Source organism: Astatotilapia calliptera, chromosome 11 (assembly GCF_964374335.1).
Source record: "Astatotilapia calliptera chromosome 11, fAstCal68.1, whole genome shotgun sequence".
In the NCBI taxonomy this organism is placed as follows: domain Eukaryota; kingdom Metazoa; phylum Chordata; class Actinopteri; order Cichliformes; family Cichlidae; genus Astatotilapia; species Astatotilapia calliptera.
The window spans coordinates 21928889-21956629 of record NC_137432.1 but is presented as its reverse complement, the minus strand read 5'-3'; the positions used below and the strand labels follow the sequence as shown (position 1 = coordinate 21956629).

At 42.2% G+C, this 27741-nt stretch overlaps 2 protein-coding genes across 3 annotated transcripts; one reads left to right on the top strand and one right to left on the bottom strand.

Annotated features, from left to right (window-relative positions):
* The first annotated feature begins 365 nt into the window (after window positions 1-365).
* Window positions 366-15992, top strand: msh5 (mutS homolog 5). 2 transcript variants are annotated; one of them, XM_026183637.2, is made up of 26 exons: window positions 366-705; window positions 1334-1438; window positions 1548-1671; window positions 1830-1910; window positions 4028-4081; window positions 4181-4302; window positions 4402-4511; window positions 4803-4838; window positions 5762-5844; window positions 5920-5965; window positions 6441-6579; window positions 6687-6749; window positions 6836-6964; window positions 7053-7125; window positions 7208-7317; window positions 8866-8946; window positions 9053-9140; window positions 9258-9325; window positions 11448-11566; window positions 11679-11805; window positions 12555-12704; window positions 12946-13020; window positions 14872-15018; window positions 15221-15358; window positions 15433-15506; window positions 15583-15992. In XM_026183637.2, exons 2-26 carry the CDS (start codon window positions 1346-1348, stop codon window positions 15701-15703), a joined length of 2451 nt encoding a protein of 816 aa, XP_026039422.1. In that variant the 5' UTR covers window positions 366-705; window positions 1334-1345; the 3' UTR covers window positions 15704-15992. The 2 variants fall into 2 exon arrangements, with proteins under 2 accessions (XP_026039422.1, XP_080164127.1); XM_080308001.1 differs by lacking the exons at window positions 366-705; window positions 1334-1438 and having other exon boundaries at window positions 1574-1671; window positions 1830-1840.
* Window positions 15811-23329, bottom strand: LOC113031512 (uncharacterized). Its single transcript, XM_026183643.2, has 4 exons — window positions 22884-23329; window positions 18527-22350; window positions 16452-16619; window positions 15811-16343 (listed from the first exon to the last, which is right to left on the bottom strand). The coding sequence occupies exon 2, from the start codon at window positions 22334-22336 to the stop codon at window positions 21539-21541; it is 798 nt and encodes a 265-aa protein (XP_026039428.2). The 5' UTR covers window positions 22337-22350; window positions 22884-23329; the 3' UTR covers window positions 15811-16343; window positions 16452-16619; window positions 18527-21538.
* Window positions 23330-27741: the final 4412 nt, after the last annotated feature.

The window sequence follows — 27741 nt, the reverse complement described above, 5'->3', positions numbered from 1 at the left end:
TGTGAATTATCTTCCTCACTATAGAATAATGGAGTTTAGATTGTTTGGAAATGACTTTATAAACCGCCCCACATTGATAGGCAGCACCAGTTGCTTCTTTAAGATGATTGCTGATGTTTTTCCTCCTTGATATTGTGTTAACACACACTGTAACGCTGGATGCCAACAAACTGTCAAAAGTTAAGCTTTTATAGAGGTTCTCACACTTACTGATGATCAGTTAATCAGTCACCTGGCTGCTTTGTACTTATTTTTTCACACACTTCTTTATTTTGCCTTCGTTTTTGTTGAATAAATAATCACACAGTGTGATGTGTTGTGTGTTGTTGCTCACCTGCTAAGAACCAGATGCTCCCTCTGCAGGTGGCAGACAAATTACTTGAAGTTTGCTAATCCTGCTGATCGATGCTTGCATGCAGGACATGTTTAAATCCTTCATACAGGCACCTCCTCTCCATCGTCGTAATCCACAAAAAAGTCGTGTTTGGAGTCCTACCAGGAGTGGATGCAGTAATCCCATCAGCTGTACACTCCAACCATCAACCACCCCACACCTATGCTACATAGAGGACAGATAGCTAGACAGACAAACAGAAAGGTTTCATATGTTGAAAGAGCTTTCTGAACTGATTAATTGTACAGAACTAATAGCGAGAGAGATGTGGTTGTTATGGCAACCGGGAAGGCACCTTTGAGCACTTGAAGGTGAGTTTGTGGAAAACAAGCACTGTTAAAAGTTGTTAAAGTTATTTTATCAGCCTCATTTCTGTTATAAGCTGGACTCTATCAGTTATATAAAAGATTTATTGACGTGGCAGTACTCTAAAACAGACATTTAATTCTATAGCCGGTTTCTAAATAAAAATATAAATAAGTTATAGTTAACTTAAACGAGCTAGCTTACATCGTTAGCCCAACAAGCTAACTGGAGCTACAATAATTTCAATTATTATCATAATAATGTCTGTAATATCAATTCCATGTTTTGTTTTTATCTTTAAAGGACCCCATAGCGAGTTTCAAAAAGGTATTTTTGTCTGACTTGCAGTTTAGTTGTTTTAGGAAGCCATGGTTTTCTTTAAGCATCAGTAGTAGTAAGCTATTTAAAGTGAAAAAGCTCTAAAACCCACATTATACTCCCTGCTCAGCACTAAAGTACAAGGCAGACAGCCTTGGACAGCCTGTTAATGAGAGTGACTCATTTAGCAGTTAAATGGCTCCATATTTCCCTAAGGAGGCAGAAAAGACAGAGAAGAACATAAAACATAAAATACAATGAATATTGGATTTATCGGGTGACTCCAAATTACTTTAATCTGACTTGTCCTTGTAGAATTAATTATTCATGGCAGCAGCTCTTGATAACCTTAGAGGAGGAGGTGTGGTTTTTGGACCTTCTGGCAGTTTTGAAGAAGAAGATGAGGAGGACTCTCCTGCAGTAAGCTCTGATTTTCACATTCACCAGCAGCACTCATTTAATGTTATATGGGAGTTATATGAGAGTTTGAGGGCAGTCAAACTTACACGTTTGCATGTCTGTTTTCCAGGTTTTACTGAGTGTTTTGGTCCAGCATGGGCAGGTGGGCCTCTGCTTCTATGACAGTCAGGACTCATCTTTACACTACATGCCGGACACGCCCGACAACCAAGAGCTCCACCTACTGGTCAGAGGTAAGCAATGCACCTGTATGAGGCAGGTATTGTAGAATCGATACACTTATCTCCACACAATGGTAAATTGTAAAACCCTCAGGGAGACTTACAGTATGTGTTAAAAAAAAACAAAAACACTTGCGTTGCCATAAACTCTCTTTTTCTCTGTTTTACAGTCATTCAGGAGGTTAGTCCCCATGTAATTATCACCAGTGCAAAGCAGGAGCGCTCCATGACTCTCTTTTTGCAACAGTTAGGTGAGCTTTGGGAGATGATACTTATCTTACCACGAAAGAGGGAAAACAGAAAGACCTTTTAGACAGTTTCTTTTAAGACGTGGTGTGGTACATGTGGTCTGGGTCAGAGGAATGAGGTTGAGGTATGTCTGACACTGAAACCAGCCCGTATGGTAAGTCAGTGGTGCAGTTTTTAAACATCCTGATCCCGGGGTGCCTGTGGCTCTACCAGTTGGAAGGTCGTGGTTTGATCCCTGGCTCCTCCAGTATGTATGTCGAAGTATCTTTGGGCAAGACACCGAACCCATTACAATGTGAGTGTTGTGAGGTTTGCACTAAGAAAATACTTTGAGTGCTCAAATAAAGTTCATCCATCCATCTATCTTCTTCCACTTTATCCGGGCCCGGGTCGCAGGGGCAGCAGCCTAAGCAGAGAAACCCAGACCTCCCTCTCCCCAGCCACCTCCTCTAGCTTATCCGGGGGAACACCAAGGCGTTCCCAGGCCAGCCGAGAGATATAATCTCCAGCGTGTCCTGGGTCTGCCCCGGGGCCTCCTCCCGGTGGGACATGCCTGGAACACCTCACCCAGGAGGCGCCCAGGGGGCATCCTTGTCAGATGTCCGAACCACCTCAGCTGGCTCCTTTTGATGTGGAAGAGCAGTGGCTCTACTCTGAGCTGAACTTCTCACCCTATCTCTAAGGGAGAGGCCAGCCACCCTTCGGAGGAAGCTAATTTCCGCCGCTTGTATCCGCGATCTTGTTCTTTCGGTCACTACCCACAGCTCGTGGCCATAGGTGAGGGTAGGGACGTAGATCGACCGGTAAATTGAGAGCTTTGCTTTTACATTCAGCTCTCTCTACACCACGACGGACCGGTGCAGCGTCTGCATCACTGCGGCCGCAGCACCAATCTGTCTGTCGATCTCCGGCTCCCTTCTCCCATCACTCGCGAACAAGACCCCGAGATACTTGAACTCATCCCCGACCCAGAGTGGGCACTCCTCCCTTTTCCGGCTGAGAACCATGGCCTCAGATTTGGAGGTGCTGATCTTCATTCCCAATGCTTCACACTCGGCTGCGAACCGTTCCAGTGCGAGCTGGAGGCCATCACGAGCTGGAGGCCATCACCCAGTGAAGCCAACAGAACCACATCATCCGCGAAAAGCAGAGATGAGATTCTGAGGCCACCGAAGTGAAAGCCCTCCGCCACTTGGCTGCGCCTAGAAATCCTGTCCATAAAAATTCTGAACAGAATCGGTGACAAAGGGCAGCCCTGGCGGAGCCCATCACCCACCGGGAACAAGTCCGACTTATTGCCGGCAATGCGAACCAAGCTCTTGTAACAGTTGTATAGGGATCGAATGGCCTGTAGCAATGGGCTATGGGCCACAAATACAGTTAAAAAGTGCTATATAAGTGCCAGCCCTAACCAAAGTACCCCAAATGGCAAGCCAAACTTTCAAAGCACACTTGTATTCATATCTGTGATAAACAGCCTCTATGTCATCTTTTGTATATTCTGTCAGAGGAAGGTATTTTTAATAACATATTTTTACAGTCACAACCTAACCAGACAGCTATTTTACATTCTTCTGTGGTTTACTCCACAGAAGACTGGATCCCCATCCCCAACAAATGTTATCCTGCTCTCTATAAGCCAGACCCTTTGAAGTGTAGTCGCACTGACGAAATTGCTTCTCAAAAACAGGTCATCGTGGTAAACAGAACAAAACCCAAAAATGTTTTCAGCAACCCAGATTTTCATTACTTATTATTCTTGATAAACAGGAAGTATTCATCTATTTTCTGCTTGCAAAAATATAAACAAAACCAAGTGATTGGATTGACTCAGATCTAACAGCAAAAGCTGTCTAAAGTGAACCTTTTGATTAAATGACACCACTGCTCGCCCTAGTGGTGAGTTTATCAAACAAAACTGCAAAAGTTTACTTCATTACCTTCACAGTTCTAATAATAAAGACTGGTTGACATAAAATTCCAAGTGACAACATTTTTGAACTACTGATTAGTGTAATGTTTTATGTATAACAGCCACACCTCCCAGGTCAGTGCGACACTTACTGTGTTCACTAAAGTGACAACTTTTTTTTCTAAACTACTCTCTGTTGCTTCTCAGGTTCAAACCCACATTACAGACCAGAGGTGGTCACGTATCCATATGTCGACTTTGGTAAACACATTCTTGCAATACTCTCTTCCTCAATCCTTTAGAAGAAATCTAGCATGAAATTGCACAGTTTTCCGGCTTCATTTTGTATCAATGTTGAAGGTCTGGAGGTCAGTAAGCAAAGGTTGCTCTCTGCCAATCTGCCTTTCCTCCCCGCCTGCATTTCTGAGAGAGACAAACTGTCCTACCTCTCCTCCTGTATCTCCTTTGACTCGTCCCTGATGGTGAGCCAGCTGTCTACATTCAACATTATCCTATCCATCAGTCATGGTTCTGCAGGAGATGATCATTTTCTCGTGTGTGTGTGTACATCTGTGGGATAGCTGAGGGCAGTGGGTGCCCTGCTGAAATGTCTGGACAGGAGGAGAGTGGGAGTGGAGTTGGAAGACAGCAGTGTTGGAGTACCCATCCTGCAGTTTCATGCCTACACACTGTGAGACTTGCATAAATGTAGCACTCACACACACACACACACACACACAGAGAGAACTGTGATTACACATTATAATGAGAACCCTGAAACCATTTTTTCAGCAAAGTGTGAAATTTCATTGGCCTGTTTTTAGTCGGTCAGACGTGCTGCACAAGTATGAATTTGTCCAACTGTGTTTTAATAGCACAAGTGCATCTCCTTCCTGCCCATCTAGCAAACCAGACCAGCCTAATGCCATTCAGAAGTATTCATGAATAAAAAATGTTGCTTCTCTTTTCATTCTCATTGTAGTAAAGGAATGGTGTACATTGACCGAGACACATACAGGTAAGTGTATAAACTGTCTTTGTCCTACATAGGCCCCTAAAAGCTAATACTGATCTCCTACAATTTTCATAAATTGTTCCTTGTAGAACAACTGAGCCTACCAAGCAACTGTTCAATTCAGTTGAAATCAGGTTTATTTTATTTGTTTAGGAAACTTTTAGGAGTTTCTTTTGCTTTTTCTGTTCTGTTCTTTATCTGTTCTGACATTGTTTTACAGTTTTTGAAATTTCAGTTTTGTGTTGTGACTGTTTATCTTTTGTTGTTACTTTTGTTGTTTTTAATATACTTTATCAAAATTTAGAAAAATATGGAAACTCATCAAGGGTTTTATTAAGAGAGGACAAACACAGGACACAGAAGCAAATGTCAAAAACTAAAGCATAAAGAATGAAAAACAAAGCACAATAGGACTATACACTCAATGAGTTCACCTAATGAGTTCACTGTACTCACGGCCTCCAAAGTCTCTATATCTCAATCCAGTAGCCTTTGGGATGTAATGAAAATAAATAATCACATCATGTATAGCTGACAAATTTCCAGAAACTATGTGAGGCTGTCATGTCAACATGGACCAAAATTGCTAAGGAATGTTTTTAGCACTTTTTAAAATCTATGCCACAAAGAATTAGGGTAGATTTGAAGGGAAAACTAAAGCTAATGAAGTAGCTGGTGAAACTAATATACACAAAAGGCTGATTGTACAATGGTGCACAGGAAGAGTAGTCAATCACAATGAAGCACAAAAACAAAATAAGTAAGGAAGTGGAAAACAAGGTAGAAAAATGTGCAAACACACAGACTAGACAAAGGGAGGCAACAGTGGGGACGCTCCTTCTTGGAAATACAAGAAGGAATAGCAGTAAAATAAAAGTTCACCAACAACACTACAAGAAAACGGGACAATGACAGGTTTGTTCCAGTGTTCTGCAGATCTTCAAATCAGAACTCCACCCATCAGTCTACAAGCTGCATTCAGGAGAAAAGGAGGGACTCAGTCTCTATGGTATGTATAGTAGTTAGTGCATTATCACTCTTTCTTATCCAGTTGTGTTTACCGAGTATTGTGTGTGTGTCACAGGGATCCTGAACCGCTGCAAGTGCAAGTTTGGCTCCAAACTGCTACGGTAAGAAAGTACAATTACACAATAAGTTATTGATCAGCAGCAAATTCCGTCTTTTAATAATATAAAGGTAGTTTTGGCTTGCAACATAATAAGCAAAATAAAATGTCCTAGCAGCAAATAAAAAGATGATTTAATTAGCAAATAAATGTGTGAAAAAAATCCTACACAGTTACAAACACTATCATAGCAACAAAAAACAAACAGTCGAGTTTCTTTCATGTATTTCCACAAACAAACCGTAGTGCTGAAGTTCTGCAAGATATGGAATTTGAGTTTGTATAAAGCAGATTTTATTTATAGTCAAGATGCACCGTTTGTTTGTTTTTACTAGTATAATAATGCTGTATTTTTGTAGTATTTAATGTTGATGGTAAAACACCCCTATTTTCAGGTAATTTTGCATTTCATCAACAAACTGTGGTTTCTTGAGGGTTGCTTGTTTGTACTACTACTGTGGCATCCTGTCTTCTGTCAGTCAGTGGTTTCTGCAGCCTACTCAGGACCTGAAAGTGTTAAAAAGGAGGCAGGAAGTGATACGTTTCTTCACGTCTCCTCAGAACTCGGACTCCCTGAGAACCCTGCAGTCATCGCTACGCAACATCCGAAACATACCTGTAACAAGTCTATCGTTTCTCACTTAATTACACCATTACCTACAGATTCATCACCTAACCACTGATATGACAACTACCTAAATCCAGTTTTTGTCTGTTTGCTGTAGACTCTTCTAAGGCGGATGACTCTCTCTCTCACCAAAGTTAATGACTGGCAGAGCCTCTACAAGGTTGGAGCTGCAGGACAGTTTTACTAAGCACACCTTTTCCATGTGACAGGTTCTGTTAAATGTTCAACAAAGTGTGTGTTTGTCAGACGGTGTACAGTGCAGTCTGTATCAGGGACACAGCGCGTCACCTCCCTCAGTCCATTCAGCTGTTTCGTGATATCAGTGAAGGGTTCTCTGATGATCTCAACTATATCACCTCCCTCATCAGCAGAGTTGTGAGTTCCTCCATAAAATCACACCTATTGTTTTAATCACATTTGGCGCCTTTGTTAAGTGTTAATAGATTTCTGATGTGTGATGTAGGTGGATTTTGAAGCCAGCTTGGCAGACAACCGCTTCACAGTCAAACCGAATGTGGATCCTGCCATTGATGAGAGTAAGTGCCTGTTTTAGTTGTAAGCCCATGTGAACTTTGTATGACTGTTGACCTAAACCCATAATTACACTCCCTCTTCCAGAGAAGAGGAGGATGATGGGGCTCTCTGACTTCCTGACAGATGTTGCCAGAAGAGAACTTGAACACCTGGATGCTCGAATCCCATCCTGCTGTGTCATCTACATCCCTGTGGTCCGAGATTTAATTCTGGCACACACAATGCTTTCTCAATTTATTTATTTTTTTTACAAATTCATCTGTCATGCAGTATTTCAAAAAAGTATTTCCCCCTTCCTGACTTCTTATTTCAGATGATTAAACAATTTTTATTGTTAGACAAAGATAACCAGTAAATGCATAACACAATTTTAAAATGATGCTTTCATTTATTAAAGGAACAAACCTGCCAAGCTCTCCCATATGGAAAAGATATATATAAATCTTATAAAGTTTTTATCTGTCTTGTATGAAACTTGTATGAAAAGCATACAAGAGTGAAAACAGATATAAGATCCCTTGAAAAATTATATAATGAAACTTGTATGTTTTGTATACTTACTAAAAAAATATATGAAAGTAATGAGAAAGTTGCCACTTTCATGAGTAAATCATGTAAGCCTTATATGATTTATATATGATTTACTCATGAAAGTGGCCACTTTCATGAGTAAATCATATATATTTTTACTATTTCTTTTCCATATGGGCTGTGTGAAAAAGTAATTGCCCCCTAAATCTAATAACTGGTTGTGGCACCCTTGGCAGCAAGAACTGAATTCAAATGGTTGCATTAACTGACAGTGAGTCTTTCACATCACTGTGGGGTAATTTTGGCCAACTCTTCTTTGCTAAATTATGTTAATTCAGCCACACTGGAGGGTTTTCGAGCACGAACAACCTTTTTAACACCCAGGTTCTGAAGTAGCAAAGCACCATTACAATACCACCAACATGTTCGACTATTGGTACGATGTTTTCTTTTACTGAAATACTGCGTTAGTTTCAGTCTAAATGTAACGGGACTAAAAACTTCTAAAAAGTTTGCTTTTTTTCTCGTCAGTCCACAGAATATTTTTTCTCTGGTATCATCAAGATGTTTTCTGACAAATGTGAGCCATTTTCGCCCAGTCTCTTTCTTATTGTTCAATCATGAACTTTGACTTTAACTGAGGCAAGTGAGTACATGTTGTTCTGGGTTCTTTTGTGACATCCTGGAACAGTCGTGGATGTGCTCTTGAAGTAATTTTGGTAGGGCGGCCACTCCTGGGAAGGTTTAGCACTCTTAATTTGTGGTTAATGCCTCTCACTGGTTCACAGGAGTCCTAAAGCCTTAGAAATGGCTTTGTGACCCTTTCCAGAGAGATAGATGTCAATGACTTTGTTTCTCAGCTGTTTCTTTAGATTTTGGTGTGGTGTGTTGCTTTATGAGATCTTTCAGCCTACTTCACTTTGTCAAACACATTCTATTTTAATGATTTCTTTAGTCAGCAGGTCTAATGTTGTATTTAATGACATAAACTTTGTTTAATGTCAAAATTTGTCTGATGATCTGAAACGTAACTGTGAAAAATATGGAAAAAAAACCCTAAGAAATCAAGAAAGGGGCAGATGCTTTTTCACAGCACTGTATACTGCAGTATTTCTTTGATTTATTGATGATCAGATATTGAGGAAATTGTTACTCTGGACCACCATGCGTATATATCTCAGTACCTTTTATGTCTGAAACTCTCTGTACAGATTGGATTCCTGCTGTCTGTGCCTCGACTGCCTAGTATGGTAGAGAAAAAGGATTTTGAGATGGAGGGACTTGATTTTTTGGCATGTTCATGATCGTATCTAATGATTACATTGTTTACACATTTTTGTGATCATTATTCCATATATACAGTATATGTTTTTTTCTATATGTCTGTGTGTGGGCTAGTTTCTTTCAGACGACCGGCTCCACTACCGCAGCCAGAGAACCAGGGAGCTCAACGAGTTCCTCGGAGACTTGCACTGCGACATTAGAGGTCTTTTACGTTCACCCACAAAACAGTCACATCACAGGCGTGTTTCTGACATTTTTTATGAGAAAATAACTGCAATTCTCAAGATACTACCTTGATCACAAACCTTCTGTTTGTCAGACATGGAGATGGCAGTCATGGCCCATTTGCAGAGCGCAGTCCTTGAAAGGAGCGATTCCCTCTGTAAGGTTCGTGTTCATCACTGTGTATGCAGATTCCAGGGTTTAACACATGACTCCCACTCTGTTTAAGCGATTGCTGGCATCAAAGTGATGTTTTTGATGTGTGTAGGTGGGTTTTGTTGTGATTTACTGTGTGCTTCCTCTGGTTGGATTGAGTTGTTTACTTTGATTATGAAACAGGCCCTGATCCCATTACAAGTTATTTTTTAACTGCTGTGATACTTGTCTATTGATGTATGAGTGCTGCACTATGTGACTGCAGCTGTTCTAAACAATATTATTTTTGAGGGAACAATGAACATTAAGAACAAATGCATTTGTGGTCAAAATGTAACGCTAATAACTTTTAATCATATTACAACTTGAAAGATTTAAAATAAATAATTTAAAAGAAATACTGAGTTCAATAAAGAGGGGCAACACAGTCTGCTTCATTGTTGACCACTTGTGTTCAAAGTCATATATCGACTATACAGGGAGTGCAGAATTATTAGGCAAATGAGTATTTTGTCCACATCATCCTCTTCATGCATGTTGTCTTACTCCAAGCTGTATAGGCTCGTGAGCCTACTACCAATTAAGCATATTAGGTGATGTGCATCTCTGTAATGAGAAGGGGTGTGGTCTAATGACATCAACACCCTATATCATGTGTGCATAATTATTAGGCAACGTCCTTTCCTTTGGCAAAATGGGTCAAAAGAAGGACTTGACAGGCTCAGAAAAGTCAAAAATAGTGAGATATCTTGCAGAGGGATGCAGCAGTCTCAAAATTGCGAAGCTTCTGAAGCGTGATCATCGAACAATCAAGCGTTTCATTCAAAATAGTCAACAGGGTCGCAAGAAGCATGTGGAAAAACCAAGGCGCAAAATAACTGCCCATGAACTGAGAAAAGTCAAGCGTGCAGCTGCCAAGATGCCACTTGCCACCAGTTTGGCCATATTTCAGAGCTGCAACATCACTGGAGTGCCCAAAAGCACAAGGTGTGCAATACTCAGAGACATGGCCAAGGTAAGAAAGGCTGAAAGACGACCACCACTGAACAAGACACACAAGCTGAAACGTCAAGACTGGGCCAAGAAATATCTCAAGACTGATTTTTCTAAGGTTTTATGGACTGATGAAATGAGAGTGAGTCTTGATGGGCCAGATGGATGGGCCCGTGGCTGGATTGGTAAAGGGCAGAGAGCTCCAGTCCGACTCAGACGCCAGCAAGGTGGAGGTGGAGTACTGGTTTGGGCTGGTATCATCAAAGATGAGCTTGTGGGGCCTTTTCGGGTTGAGGATGGAGTCAAGCTCAACTCCCAGTCCTACTGCCAGTTTCTGGAAGACACCTTCTTCAAGCAGTGGTACAGGAAGAAGTCTGCATCCTTCAAGAAAAACATGATTTTCATGCAGGACAATGCTCCATCACACGTGTCCAAGTACTCCACAGCGTGGCTGGCAAGAAAGGGTATAAAAGAAGAAAAACTAATGACATGGCCTCCTTGTTCACCTGATCTGAACCCCATTGAGAACCTGTGGTCCATCATCAAATGTGAGATTTACAAGGAGGGACAACAGTACACCTCTCTGAACAGTGTCTGGGAGGCTGTGGTTGCTGCTGCACGCAATGTTGATGGTGAACAGATCAAAACACTGACAGAATCCATGGATGGCAGGCTTTAGAGTGTCCTTGCAAAGAAAGGTGACTATATTGGTCGCTGATTTGTTTTTGTTTTGTTTTTGAATGTCAGAAATGTATATTTGTGAATGTGGAGATGTTATATTGGTTTCACTGGTAAAAATAAATAATTGAAATGGGTATATATTTGTTTTTTGTTAAGTTGCCTAATAATTATGCACAGTAATAGTCACCTGCACACACAGATATCCCCCTAAAATAGCTAAAACTAAAAACTACTTCCAAAAACATTCAGCTTTGATATTAATGAGTTTTTTGGGTTCATTGAGAACATGGTTGTTGTTCAATAATAAAATTATTCCTCAAAAATGCAACTTGCCTAATAATTCTGCACTCCCTGTATCAACAGAGAAGACTGTAGGTAGGTAGGAAGGAAGGTCTGTTGGATTCTAATAGCTCTTCTGTTCAGGATATTAAAGGCGTTTAATCTGTACATTTTATAGGTTCTTGATCTCGCTGCTGAGCTGGACTGTTTAATGGCCATGAGCAGCGCCTCCCAGGAGTACAATTATACCTCGCCTAAGCTAGCCAGCAACAGGAAGATAACGATCACACAGGGCAGGTAAGCGCTGACACACAAAAGGAAAAATTGTTACTGCGGTACAAGAGTGTACTTTTTTGTATTTACTGTTTTTTTTTGTTTGTTTGTTTTGGGGGGGTTTGTTTTTGTCCAGGCACCCGCTGTTGGAGCTGTGCTCTCCTGTGTTTGTGGCCAACTCCTTCCACAGCTCTGAGTCGGAGGGCAGAGTCAAAATAATCACCGGACCCAACTCATCCGGAAAGAGCATCTACCTCAAACAGGTAGGGCTGTCATAAAAATGAATTGAACTGAACTGAATTTTATTTTATTCTTCTTTTGTGATCCCAAGTGACGAGCTTCTATGAGCCAAACAGTCAAGCAAGAAGTTTTAAAAACAATAATAAGAAGAAGAATTTTAAAAATTATGGCATTCAAGAGATCGTGGGGCGATCGTGGCTCAAGAGTTGGGAGTTCGCCTTGTAATCGGAAGGTTGCCGGTTCGAGCCCCGGCTTGGACAGTCTCGGTCGTTGTGTCCTTGGGCAAGACACTTCACCCGTTGCCTACTGGTGGTGGTCAGAGGGCCCGGTGGCGCCAGTGTCCGGCAGCCTCGCCTCTGTCAGTGCGCCCCAGGGTGGCTGTGGCTACATTGTAGCTTGCCATCACCAGTGTGTGAATGTGTGTGTGAATGGGTGGATGACAGGTTGTGTAAAGCGCTTTGGGGTCCTTAGGGACTAGAAAAGCGCTATACAAATACAGGCCATTTACCATTTACCAAGAGACAAAAAAATAATCAGCATTATTGCACATAATTTGCCTTTTTCTCTCAGCAGCTGCATTTGCACCTTAGAAAAGATCCCCAACATTTATCTATTTCCGTTCCACACTATTTTTACTTTAGTTATTTAATCAGGCATTGCTCCGAAATTTACAACCTCATCAGAAAAATATATTTAGATTTCCATAATAGCAAAGAGACAGCTCAGTTTTTGAAACTCAACGCTTAACCTGCTTTCTATTTTGATTTTGCAGGTGGGTCTGATTGTGTTCATGGCTCTGATTGGCTCAGACGTGCCTGCAAAGGAGGCAGAGATTGGTCTAGTGGACGGCATCTTTACGTGTATGCAGAGCAGAGAGTCCGTGTCTGTGGGCCTTAGCACCTTCATGATAGACCTCAACCAGGTATCTCACGCACACACAAAAACACAGAAATCTCATGATAACAAGCAGCTCCCACTGTGTATGTGTGTGTAGGTGTACAAATGAAATATATGAATTTTCATCACTGCTCTCTTCATGCTCCACTCCCACTCTCCACCTGTCAAATTTTTTTAAGCAACCACTGCCTGCAGCAATGACACACACACATACACACACAAAAAATGCAAAGTGTAGTCTAATAGTTTGCATCTCTTTTCTCTAGATGGCACAGGCTCTTAACAGCAGTACTGGCAACTCGTTAGTCCTCATCGATGAATTCGGAAAAGGAACTAACACAGTAAGAACAGACTGTCCCAGCACTTTGTGAATTGAACACATATGCACGAGGGTAAAAGGGGAAACACTATGTCATTAATGTTACGCACCTGAAACCAGTCACAAGTTTAAAGCTGCAGCACAAACAGACTCTGGGTTCAGCCAAACATGTGTCACCTATTAGCAAGAAAATAGCAGCAGCTGTGTGGACCTACAAACTTAGAAGTGTTATTTTGCACCTTCTATGGGCAGTTTTGAAACTTTGGGGTATGTGCATACACACACAAAGCATTTTAATCTATCTCTGTGTACCATGTTGTACTGAGAAGGGATGAGAAACTCCAGTTATGTTCATCTAGAGAGTAAACATAGGTGTCAGAGGCAGAAACCAACAGAAAGAACAAGAGAAAAATATCAGTGTAGGATAACTTCCATCTTAATCCAGTTAACATGTGTGTATAATTTTAAAAAAATTATTATTACAATGTGAAAACAATTTGATAATTTGAAGTATTAGTCACTGTAATGGACTAAATCTGCAGCTCCCCTCAATCCCCTCAGAGCTTTGTAATGAGCTTCAGTGGATCGTTTCACTGCTCTAATGCTGTCATTTCCAGTAAAAAAGCTCTTAAAACTTTGCTGCACACTAACTAATAAACACCACAGAGGGGCACTGGACAGTTACACACACAGAAATGTGAATTTAAAAAGAGGAAATGTTGAATATTATCCTGAATAAAGCTAATGTCACTATGAAACTGCTGGATGTGTCAGTTCTGGTTCTTTCTGTGGTTTGGCCAAAAACTATTCAAAAAATCAGAAAAAAGAAACTGAACTCTCACTCCTGATAACATGCATGCAAAGACCGGTTGATGCCTGACTTTCCCAGTGTACTTTTGTCTTTTTGCTGCACGTGGTTGGAAAAAGACAGATCTACATCTGCTGATCTTATCTGCTGCTGCTGTTGCTTTACTCCTTTGTAATTGTTTCAGGTATCCAAACATAGATATAAACATTCCTGGGTGCACCGATAAATACATTCCTGCAGATCTTTCAGCTGCACATCCATGATATGAATTTCCTATGGATGCACTGGAATCATAAAGAAATACATTCAAGTCATGGTTTTTCACTCTCCTATCTGCATTTAATTATTAGTTATTATTATTATTATTATTATTATTATTAATCTGTGGCTCTCTTGAACATTGTTAGCATGTTCAGGTAGACACTGGCATTTTAATGTCAGTTGGTATCAAGGAGCTCAAAGCGTGCCAGTAAATAATCCCCCATACAATTACACCTCCAGCAGCAGCCTGAACCACTGTTACAAGGCAGAATGGATTCATGCTTTTATGTTATTTATGCTTCTGACCTTACTTTCCGAATGCTGCAGGAGAAACCGAGACTCATCACACTAGAAAATATTTTCAAATTTTCTGTTGTCCAACTTCGGTGAGCCTGTGTGAATTGTAGCCTCGGTTTAATGTTAACATACAGGACAGCTATATGTTCATTTCTCTTTTTCAGACCATTTCAGACTAATCACCTTTCTTCCTCATTCTGATACTCAGTTTGAATTCAGCAGGTCTTCTTGACCATGTCTACATGTAATTGGCTGATTACATATTTGCATTAACAAGTAGATGAACAGGTGTACCTGTATGATATTTATTACTGTTGGATGATTAAAACCAGTAAAAAACATTAGCATTAGGTAAATTGACGTTTTTACACCTTTAACAATGAGCAAGGAGGGCATCTGGTGGGTGGACTTTTTTCATCCACAAATTTGAAACTGATGTCCCATTTTTTCCTAATAGAATCCCACTGTCACTAAAAATATTATTAAATCGTAGTTGTTGCTGTGCAGGTGGACGGACTGTCCTTGCTGACTGCATCGATCTCTTACTGGCTGAAGAAAGCCCTGCGGGATGTTCCTCATGTTCTGGTGGCTACTAACTTCCACAGTGTGGTGCAGCTGAGTTTGTTACCATCCTCGGCCCTGCTGTCTCTTCTGGTACTGAGAAACTTTGAGAGTGATTAAAAAAAACCTTCTGTAAAGTTTAAAAATGGTAAACTAAAGTGCTTCAGAAAAATGTTTAGAACGGAAACATCCAAATGGACGATTAAGTAATAAAATTTGTTTCACCTCATTTCACAAGTATGACTAATCATTTGGGTGTATGTGTGCGTCTGGTATGTGTGTTTGTGTGTGTTAGACCCTAGAGACAGCAGTGGACGGAGATGAGTTGGTGTTTTTGTACCAACTAAAGGAAGGGATCTGCCAGTCCAGCTATGCTGCCAACATTGCTACACTGGCGGGCCTGCCAACTTCCCTTGTACAGAGAGCAGTGGAGGTAAACACACACACACACACACGCACACATACAGAAATAGGCTGACAGACTGACTGATTTTTGTGTTTGTTAAGGTGTCTGAGCTGTACAGGGTAGGAAGGCCCATCAAACGGACTGAAAAAGCATCCTTGGAAGAAGAGACAAAGAGGTTTGCTAAACTTAAGCAGCACAAAGTGACACACAGTTAAAGCAGTGTGTGAAATGTTTCTGTTTGTGGGTAACAGATGCCAGTTTGTTGTGGAGAAGTTCCTTAGCTTGAACCTGGAGGACAAAGATTTGGATGTGCAGAGGTTCTTGAAGGAAGAGCTCCTGCCCTCTGCTGGAGATCTGCTAAACCGCAGCTGAATGCTTCTGGCTTTGCGGCAAACGCGCTTCTGTACCACGTGGTCAGTCTGTTCATTCATTCCTAAATATTTTGGGTTGGTGTTGGAAGAACGCCGGGGAAAAATACATAATGACGCAACCTTTATTCCAAGAAACACTGAAACTTATATTGTAGCAAAAAAGACAAAAAAACAAAACAAAAACAGCACAGTTTTATATGTTTAAGTACCATATTCACACTTCAAAAATATGAAATGTAACACCAAACAGCGTTTCTATAATATATAATAAATGATCTTTTATGCTTTAATTATCCAATGTCTTCTTAGTCATTCATAAAAAAGTTCTGTAAATCTGGCGGTTTTTCTTCACCGTATGGTTGAAGTCCTTTCAGCATCACATCACACAGTCTGTAATAAATAATAAACAAGTTCACTTTATTATGATGACGCTGATTCTTCAGTAAACCAGGTGGTTAGAGCCACTGTGATATAAATCAGTGCACAGATGGAAAGTTTGCTCGCTGAGTTGCAGAAGGGCGTGTCGCAACAGTGTTTGGTCATCACAAAGATGGTGTTGTTTGGAAAGATCTCGAAGGTCGTCTCCACCTCGCACTCCTCTGCCTGGGTACACCCCAGCATCTTTATATCCAAAGCATCAGCTGGGGAAACAGGGCAGTAGCATAGAGCCATGATCAGTGTGTATTTTATAGGCAATAACCTTCACATCATTTCTTGTATTCTTCGTATAATGTTTGGTAAACACACACCTGCCCTCCCCCGGCCTGTGTAGCAGCGCTCCCCGAGATTGCATTTGGTTTCAGTCGTGTAGCAGACATCCCAGAAGCCTAAATCACAGCGGAAGCACTCCAGACGCTCCTCCTCTGCTTCGAATGCCACTGACTCCATGAGCTGCTCTACCTGCTCCTTTTCCTCACCTGAGCCCAAAGAATAACACTGAATGCACAATGATTTTTACTGAATGTGCTGCTAAAGGAGATTCTTCTGAACAACTTAAAATGGAAATGGTCCATTATGGGGACAGCTGACAAAGATGAAGAGGATTTTTCCTGCATGTAAAATATTTTGGCCTCTCACCATTAAAAAATCATCAGAGCTTAACAATAAAAATATATACTTTTTTTTAACATTTGGGTAAATGTTTTCAAGTGTAAACACATTTTAAACAACCAAAAATAACAGGAAAATGGAAAGACATTGATTACATGCCAAACAACCATTGTTAAGCATGAAGTCGTCGCCAAAGATCTATGAATGTGGCTGATACAGAAAATGCAGATTTCTTATCCTTTATTTAAATTTGCATAAGCAAATAAGCACCACTGGTAAATCTGGTAACCAGGACACTGAACATAATCAGGTAACAGTAAAGAGAGACTCAAATACAGGTAAGAACAGAAAAAATGAAGTTATAAACAGGCTAAAGTTAATAAAATACTTTGGGTTTCTCAGATTTTATGTAATAGCCTTTTTGGCACATTAATATTCAGGGTTGCTGGATGTGTGAAGTACTGCAGCACTGTTACAGGACATCAAGCCAAACTCATGGCCAGCAAACTGCTGAGCACTTGAGCATCTCAGAAATGCTTTGTTTATTCTGCAGCAGTCTGGAATTTGTTTCTTGAGTGCGTTATTCAGGGAGTGCTCCAAGTCATAGGGCAGCATCATGTTTGTATTAACCGCACAGATACTGGGATTAATGGAAAACTTCAGCAGGGAAACATAATGCAGGCAGGGGACAATACCTCAGTTATTCCTACTATTCCTTGAGCCTTCCGAATCATGTCACTAGTTTTAAAAGATTTTCTTAGTGTCCATAAAGCAAAACTGAAAATTGTTAATAAGCTTATCATCAGTGTCCTGTTTTATTCTAAAGATCACCTTTTAGGAGACAACAGAATATCATGATATAGGGAGCTTTGGCTGCCAAATGGCTGACTTTAGTGCTGCGATTAGCTGCTGTCGGCAAAAGGGACTAATCTCTTCCTCAGAGTAATCGGATGCATTTTGGTGAGACAATCCTTATCCCCTATCATCTTGTTAACCCAGTGCTAGCTCAGGTGAATGAGCAAAACAAAAGAGTACCGAGGTGGGGGGTCATTATGAGGAAGGGCCAGGCTTACTTTTTATAACCTAAGGTCCAAAGTCCACTCTTATTCAACAATTTATGGGGTAAAGCCTGTCTAATACAGCGTAACACAGTCCTATAATAAGTTTTTCCTTAGTGCACATTATAATAGACTTTTTTTTTTGAGGTTATGGTTTGACTTGAAGGTAATTTTGGAGGATTTTAACCAAACTCTCCTGTTGTTGCATTGTGCAGTGGGTCTCTTTAGGTCCCACCTGTCTGAACCTCTCTAAAACAGTTTTAACAAAGGTTGGTCACTATTTTATGAAGTAAAGTCCCAAACATTTGTATTTCTGTCTTGCCTTACACTGCAGCAGACTGAATACATTTCAGTTTTTCACCAGTTTGAAGCAGTCATCTTACACTACGGGAATCTGAGGCAGTTTGTGTGATGCTTTATCAGTTAATTTATTTAGCGATAAAATAATGTGCAGATTAATACTTTTTAGTTACAGACCAAATGTATCGCAGGTGATGTTAATCATGGAATTTAACAACTCAAACATTATTGATATGATATAAATAAATGCAGTCATTACAGCCAGTGAGAATCTGACAAGCTATCGGCCAAAAACGCAAATACTTTTCAGGGTCAGCTGTTGGACTCTTAAGTGAAATATAAAGAAAATGTCCTTAAAAAGCATTAGAACACTAAAAATAACACCTGCTATGAACTCGGGTACTCTGTCAGCTTACCTTGAGCAGGTGTGAGCATCATGATGGCAAAAACACACAATATGAGGCCTTTCATTTTGAGCGTGATGCTTCCTCCACCAACTCCACCATGAGGACTGCTGAGGTGGCCGGAGGGTGGAGGGAAATTGGATTAGTAAGGAATGCACCTGTCACCTGCGTGACACCAATCACAGCTGCTAGAAGGGTGCTGACGATCAAACAAGTGACGTTTCTGGAAATAACTGCAGAGATGTGCACTGAAACCTGCAGTTTTTCAAGAGAAGATACAGCATCAGTGTCAAAAATATAACCAAGAGGGTGACACGTGCCTTTGTTTCTAATTAGCAAACTACTTCAAAGGTCAAGATTCCTCCACATGGGTGCAAACCGTGTTTCTGACTTATAACAAAGATTTGTGAGCTGAGCTGAACCCGCCTTTCTGTTTTGACAGCTTTTTACTTTTGAAGTTCCTCAGTAACGGAAATCATTTCACCAACACAGAAACGGTGATCAGAGCTTCTCTCGCATGTTAAGGAGTAGAGAAATTGAATGAACCTGAGTCAGCGCAGGGTTAAGCAGCTTATAGCCACCCGTCCGTCTGCTCAGATATGTATCAATGCGCACACACACACACTGGCCTCTCAGATGAGGGCATTCGATTCAGCTATATTCTCAATGCAGCATTAAGATCTGTGCAGCTGACTTATGTAACACGTGCCACACACACACAACCACACAGAAATACACATGAGAAGATTTATTAAATTGTGTGGCGCTGCAGTGTTTGTATACACATAAATCTGCTGAAGGGATTCCCCCCGTCCTGTGAATCAATCCCTCTGTAAATGCAACATTTATCTGAAGAGACTTATTTTTGTAATTAACTCAGTGATGTAACTGCATGACTCACTGCAATGATTCCGAGCATCAAACTTTCTTTTTTAAAAAGAAAGGCTCCAGATTCTGAATTATAAAAGTTTGTTGCCTTACTTTGGATCATGTGGTGGTAAATGTAATATCCTGAAGGCATCTGACAACTTTATGACTCGTATGGAAGATGTAATTTGTGGTGCTTTATTGGATTATGCACACACGCTGCTGTTATTTAGCCTCCTCTCTCTGATTCAGATGGACAAGCAGAAGTAGCACCTGATGTGTAGTGTAACACAATATGAACTCCATTGCACCACAAACTGCAGGCTCCCAAAATCACAATGCGGTCGAATAAAAAGCTCTGAATAAAAACGTTTGCAGGGGGAAGGTTTTATTGCAACACTGTTGTGTGCTTGGTTTACTTAAATTGAAAAACAAAAGCCCAAAAAAACAACAACAAACTGGCAGTCGAGTGCAGCATGACAATGTGCAGATTAAATGGTAATATAAGTTGTAAGTTACAGCTCTACGGTGCATCGTCTTTACCTCCAAATGTAAACACATCGGATCATCTCACGCACTGCAAAGCACTCGCGCAGCCGACGTGTGAGAAGAGAGCGAACACAGAGCTGCATTTCTGAGAGGCATGAGTGCGAAGGAGGCTGCTTGCAGCATGTTGCAAGATTCAGACGCGTCCCTCCCCCCACCCCCCGACCACCACCAGCTCATCTCTGCAGCTGAATATACAGCCAGCATACTGTACCTACACAAAAGCCCTCCATGTGTGTGTGTGTGTGTGTGTGTGTGTGTGTGTGTGTGTGTGTGTGTGTGTGTGACACACAGATGGGTGCTGCTTTTAAGTGAGTGAAATGTGTGGCTGCAAATTACTGTAGACTGCTCAGACTTCGGTCGTCGCCTGGATCCCAGCATGGGCCGAAACAAGGAAATACTCAGCAGTCCTACAGCACCTATAAAACCCTTCACACTGATCCCCAGTGTAATTAAAGACTGGAGGAGAAAATGCTGGCGATAATTAAAATTAAACCCCCTCCTCTTCCGCCTCCTCCTCTTCCCTGTTCAAACATTCTCACTTTGGCTTAATTGTAGCTGCTAACATTTCCCTCTGCATTGTTTTGCCCTATTTTTTTTCGCCACTTCTCGGCTTTTGCGGGAGCCAAGGATGGAGACGGAGGATGGAGTATTTGAATAAAGCGTGGGAATTGGATGATAAGAGAGGAGATGAAAGGTCGTGATGGGTGGGAGAGGGAGGCTTCAATTACTCCACTCGCAGGACTTGTTTTTCTCACTTAAGCTACGTCAGGAATAACTCATAACAGCCTCACCAGATTTTTTTTTGTGTCTTTTTTGTGTCAAGTTGTTGCTCTTTTTCTTTCCATAGAGCCTGTGATTGAAAATCTTTAAGATCTCGCCTCGCCGCCGCGGCTGAGAAAAAGGAAAAAACTGAGCAGCTGACAGTAGGAATTTAAAAAGAAATGTTGAATTACAGTAAAAAGAAAAAAAAAGATCCTGCATGTGTGCAGAGCACCAGCTGGTATTTATAGAGTGGCTGTAGGTGTCGAGTGAGAGGAGTGTGGCCTTATGTGCTTCTCTTGTTTGTACCAAGACACAATTTCCTCAGATAAAGAGCAGATTTCACTTATGTATGAGATAAGATAAAGACTTATTTGAAACCTAATCTGGCTCATCCTCTTTTACTGAACCTCTCCAGCAAGCAAATATAGACATCTGCAGAGAAGGAGGGAGAGGGGAGAGGAGACGGAGTCCATCTCCCAGTATGGCACCCAAATAACTTTTCAGCAAACCTCCTCACGTCCTAATATGGTCAATCCAGTGGTGGCTTTAGGGATTTTTGGGCACGGTTGAGTTCAAAGACAACAAGATTGTGAGTTGACATCAAACAGCACAGCTCCAATCTTTCAAATGTGGGTGAGTCAGAGAGCGATGTAGGACAAAAACACCCTTCACAGACAGTGACTCAGAGCAACTGCGCCATTCGGAGGCACTATAACATACCCAAAAAACATTTCATCTGTTTATTGAGGACTGCATAGTCTTGTGTATCTGCACGTGAAACCTTTAAGTGTGTCTCATCATGCATATTTCATGAGACAGTGGAAGGGGGGGGAGGCAGCATGGGGTTCAGAGTTGAGGCGGCACAGAAGGGTCTGTCCGTACGTTGAAGTTGATTTCACTAGAGTTGCAGGAGTCTGAGAAGACGGGGGAGTGAGAGATGGACAGGCAGGGGGAGGAAGGGTGAGGAGTTGGCTCCTGGTGGTGCAGAACTCGGGCCAGCAGGGTTGACCTTCCTTCCTTCTCCTCCTCATTCCTGTCTTCGTCCTCTTTATCTTTACCTTGTGCGTCCGGAGGAGGTGGCTCTGAGGCTCTGCTGCTAATGCTGTGTCTGTTCAAATGAGGAAGAGGAGGGTCTGAGAGGGGGAGTATGTGGGCTGGAGCGGCCCAGGATCCCTGTTCTCCTTCTTTACACTCCCACTGCTCGTGGCACCCGAAGCTGGGCTGCTCTTGGGAATCTTCACAAAAGCTTCCTCCCTTCAGATCCTCCAGGTCGTCAGGTTTCTCTCGCCTGCAGACTTCACGGTCCCGGTTCTCGTACAGCAGCGTGGCGGCGCAGATGAAGATGAAGAGGCCAACTCCCATTACCACGGGGCCAGCCAGTTTCATCCTGTCCACGGGGGTGGTGCCACGCCGCCCCACGGGCTTCGGTTCTGCAGAGACGTAGCCCGCCACTGCAACACTCATCCCCACCAGCACCACCATTACACCCAGCAGGAGCCACCAACCTGGGGCAGAAGCCAGGGGCAGTTTGGTTTGGAGGGCTTTGCTTTTCCTCAGGTGTCTGTGGCACTCCGGGGGGCAGGCAGGTGAGGAGTGGGAAGAGTGGGAAGAGGCAGGGCTGCAGACTGGAGTGTCAGCTGTCATCGTCTGGATTCAGACTGAGAGGAGAGGAGAGAGGCATCAGAAAATGAAGGAATGAAACATGAAAGCGCTGGATGCAGCATCAGGAGAGCGCTGGAGGTGTTGGGGAGAAGACAGTTTAGCCTGCACCGCACACAACAGGAAATAGCTGCTTTAATAAGACATGTGGCTCAGTTAATGAGATGCCGAGCTTCCCGCAACTCCGCTGGTGTCTCTGAGGAGCTCATGAACCACCACCATCAATGACTGACCCCGTTCAAGACCTTATGATTTCACTTCACGATCTCACTGCGGCTAAAAAACAAACTGGAGTCACATCCCTGCGCTAACTGCTCCAACTGAACTCATAATTTATTCCTCCCCCCGACTCTGCCCGAGGCAAGTGGACCTAACCGGGGGATCCGAACGCAGATGATCCAAGTTTGCTTTTACGCATCCGTGTTAAACAGAATATTTTGAGTCATTTTGCTCGACAGCACTGTTGCTCACTACACCAATCCACTTCCTGCTGTTTTAACGCAGTGTGTGTGCAGTCGGAGTGGGTACTTGCCTTGTTTTGGACGTAAATCCGAAGCAGAAACTGGCTCCTCGGCATTATCAAAATAAATAGCGCTGACTTATTCCTCCCACTCCTCCACTTTGATCCGGAGGATTCCGTACTTTAACCCAATTCCTCCTCACATGAAGACCTTTTTCATCCATGGATTGACTGCGCGTGCCGCGCGGAAACGGAGCCTGAAACGAGGCTTATATAGTAAAATAAGAGTCTTGATAAAAGTGGTGCAAAGCTGCTCTGCCTCTCCGTCTCTGCGCTGCTTGTGCGTCTGTGCAGCCTGTGTTCCGATATGTGTGTGTGTGTGTGTGTGTGTGTGTGTGTGTGTGTGTGTGTGTGTGTGTGTGTGTGTGTGTGTGTGTGAGAAGAGGAGGGGTCGTGGGAATCTCTGGCTGGTCCAGGCCAGTCCCACGGTAAATTATTCTCTGCGATCATCACCACCCATCAAGAAGTTTTTCTAAGTGCATAAAATACAAAAATTGAAGAAACGTACCCTCCCATAATGAAATGAGCACAGATATATAGATAGAGAGAGAGACTTTTCGTTCTAGGTGGGATTTTCTTGTTAAGGAGACCCTGAAAAAATGTGTGTGTCTATATACAGTTAGGCCCATCATTTTTAGGACAAGGACACGTTTTTTGTAGTTTTCCTTTTGCACACCACCACTCTATATTTTACATCAAACATGTGACTGAAGCGCAGACTTTAATTCAAGCGGGGCTTTTTTGGTTTTGTTTTGTTAATGTAGCATAACGTGTTTAGAATTTACAGGATTTATGCACAGTCCCCTGTTTTCAGAGCACCGTGTGTAATTGTACAATTGACTTTTAAGCAGTTTAATGTCCAGGTAAGGTCTGTCCCTTTGTTGTTTCATGACAAATGGAGCAAACTTAACATCTGAAGTTGATTCAAAGTGTTACATTTGTATTTTACAGCTTTTCATTATAATTTTAAATTCGAGGCTAAAATGGATGTCAGTGCGAGTGAGCGAGGCCATCAAGCTTACATAAATAACCTTATTAGATAGACAGCAAAACATTTTAGGAGAGGACAAAACAACAACCTGGAACACCCTTGAAAAGAAGAAAGGCCTGAAGACAGAAGACAACTCAAGGGCATGATGACTGAGTTATTTCCATAGTTAACAAAAGCAACTTCACAACATCTAACCGAGTCAGGAACACTCTTGAGGATGTAGGTATATCATTGCCATGGTCCAGGATCAAGAGACAGCTTCATGAATGGAAATGCAGGAGAGAAACGGCTCATGATCTGAAGCGGACCACTGTCAAACACGGTGGAGGTAGTGTTATGGCATGTGCATATGTATGCCTGTGGAAGTGAGTCACCAGTGTTTAATGCGGATGTGACTGCTGATATAAGCAGCAGGATGAATTTTGAAGAATACTCTGTGCTCAGATTCAGCCAAATGCTGCAAACTGATTGGACACACCTCACAGTGCAAATGGAACATGACTCAAAGCAAACTGCAAAAGAAACGCAAGAGTCTCTAAGGCAAAGACATGGGACATTATCCAGTGGCCAAGTCAGTCACCTGATTTCTGTCCAACAGAGCTGCTTTTCATTTCATTAAATACAAAACTGAATTCAGACAGACCCGCAAACAAGAAGGTGTCTGCAGTAAAAGGCCCGCCCGAGGCTTCAAAAGATTACAAACAGTCCTCAGATTTAAAATTAAGTTAGTTAGCCAAATTACTTTCAAGCCTCTGAAAATTGGGGGAATGTGTATAAAATGGCTGTAAATCCTAAAATGAGTTTTATTAAAGCAGCTTATTTAAACTTGAAACATTGCACTTCAGTCACATTTTGACTGTTTAAATTAAAATGCACTGAAACTAACAAAACTTTGTAATTGTCCAAAAAATTACAGACCTAACTTTACGCATCCTGCTCCAATTAAGTGCCCCTTACTTAATTAAACACAAACAAACAAAATAATCAATGTCCAAACTGTCCAAATGCTTAACACCTTTGAGCATTTAAGCCCAGATTTCCTAGCTAGTCCATCTTGTTAGTGGTAACTTACGTTGTGGATAAGGTCAAACAAAAACGGTTTAAACTTGTGAAAATCTATTCAGGATATAAATATGGGGGGTTTCAGGTCCATTTTGTAAGCGACGGCTCCGTTTGTGGTGAAGATAGAATGAGTCACACCGGGCCAACAGATGTAGCTTTTACATCACCACAAACACATTTTGTTTCATCCACTCAGAGCTCATCTGCAGTTCTTCACAGCTTAGATGAAAACAGGAATATAAGTATTAAAGATACCTGAAAGCTTCTGGGTTACGAGTGTAAGATTCAGGCCATGCGCAGCAGTGGTTTTGTGTGACTTTCAGCCTGCTGCCGATGTGCCACATGTGTTTCAATTAGCAATCTGGTTTGTGGGTAAGTTTGCATGTGGGCCATATGTGGGCAAGACACAGGAAGTGAGTTCTAGGTTTGGGGGCCACTGTGGCCTGACTGTGACCTGCCTGCAGCATGATGTTACGGATGGCTCTGCCTCTTGACCAAATGTTTTTCTCTGACTTTTTAAAAAAGTACCTTAAACAGGAAACAGATGCTTTGATGTTCCAGTTCTTACTCTCTGCGTTAATTTTCCATCACAGACTTGAAAAGTCTGGAGCGAATTTACTGAGTAATTACGATGCCACTTGCATTTTTCACATCTGCAGCTTAATTAATGTAACATACAGAAATAAATGGAAGTTAATGACTGCATGGCACAAAAACACAGCATGCAAACAATGTTTACCACAGCCTGAAAACACATATCCAGTGAACATCAACAGATCAAACTTCAAATAAAAAAAAATAAATGCACACCTATATAGTCTGCAAGTAATTTCTTAGGTACAGCCGTTCAGCTGCTCTTTTAATGCAAATATAGGATCAGGCAATCACATTGGCAGCAACTCACTGCATTTAGGCATGTAGACACGATCAAGACTGTGGAAAAAATATAATTTAAGCAACTCTGGACGTGACACGGTTGTTGACGTCAGACGGGCTGCTTTATTTATTTCAAACTGCTGATCTGCTGGGATTTTTCCACACAACCATCTGTAGAGTTTACAGAGAATGATCTGAGAAAGGAGAAAATATCCAGTGAGCAGCAGTTCTCTGGGTGAAAGCTCACACCAGGTGTCCCTGCTCTCAACTGAGTTCTAGGTTTGTGGGCCATTGAGACCTGACTGCAGCGTGATGTTACGGATGGCTCTGCCAAATGTGATCAAATTTATCTCTTAGATTTTAAAAAAACAATAACTTAAACAAGATGTTCCAGTTCTTACTGACTCTGCATTAAATTTCCATCACAGATTTGAAAAAAAGTCTGGAGCAAATTTACTGAATAATTACGATGCCGCTGACATTTGACATTGTCGACGAAGAACAAAAACCTGAAGCTACATAGTTCACATGGGATCAATGGTCTGATGAGTCTCGATTTCTGCTGCAACAGCCTGATGCCGAGGTCAGAATTTGGTGTAAACAACATGAAAGCATGGATCCATCCTGCCTTGTAGCAATGCTTCAGCCTGGCATTGGTCCCATTGTGAGGCTGGCATTTTTGTGGCCTCTTGGTACCAACTGAGCATCCCTGGAACAGTCTCTCACTGTCGTTCTCTAAACCTAAAAGAGAATTATGGATTTGATCAACTGGTCTCTGAGTGCTATTGACACCCTTTTCTCAACGAGAAGTCGGGGCTCGGGAGAGCCTGAGTGCCCTGGAGGGACTTTCCCTGCCGGTTACACGATGGACGGGTGGCAGAACTGGAGGACCGTGTGCCTGGCGGGACTGTCGATCGAGGACGCTGAAGATATCTACCTATTCGGAACCAAGATAACAGGGTTCATGCTGATCGGCGTTGGCTTAGCCCTGGTTTATCAGAGAAATAAGAAAGCGGAACCGGCTGTTCAAACCCCCACAAGGCTGCCCGCTGGATTCGAAGCGACGGGACGAGGTGCGACCTCTCACAACGAACGTAATATGGTCAACACCTTGGAGACGCTTACAGCTGCTGTGAAGGCTCAAAACAACACCATTGAGCGTATGAGGGGAAACATCAGAGAGAGGCCTGGTCAAAATGAGACCCTTGAGCGACAGTTGGAAAACATCGCGGAACGGATCACTGCAGTTGTGAGGTCTCAGAATCAAAAGACTGACAACACCACGGAACAGAAGTTTGATACCATCATGGGGAGGCTCGCAGCTCTTCAACGGGAGATCGAGAGACCAGCCTCGGAGTGCTAGAATTCGAGCTGCTCACAAAGGAGAAATCAACAATATTCAACATTTGGACACCACGGCCCCAGCTGCAGGCCCAAGGCTGGAGCCCACCAAAACAACTCCCTGATAACGACTGTGTGATGACTATTCTTCCCGCCCCATGAAGGACACCTGGATTGGCTGGAGGACTGTTTACTTAGCCTGATAGGCCGAAGGACACTGTCTCAGCCAGACTATGGACACGCACACACACACACACACTTACACTGATAAGCACTCACTCATCCCCCTCCCTTTCCAACGCCTTCGATGCTTGTGCCCTACCGGGGATGATAGCAGTCAACTGGACCAGCACAGATGCTGCAGGACCGGATGCGCTGTCTACGCCGGTGTTGTGCCAAAAAGTGATTGTCTGCCAAAAACTGATTTCCGGTATTTGCCAAAAACTGATTGCTCGTATTTAAACTGCTATAAGTAACTTGATGGCCTATAATATGTGAAACATATGTCAAATGCATCCCTCATGGATGACACAAAGTCATATTGAGCCACAAACAACATTCGTGTAACAAGGTAGAAGCCGCAATCAGTTTTTGGCAGCG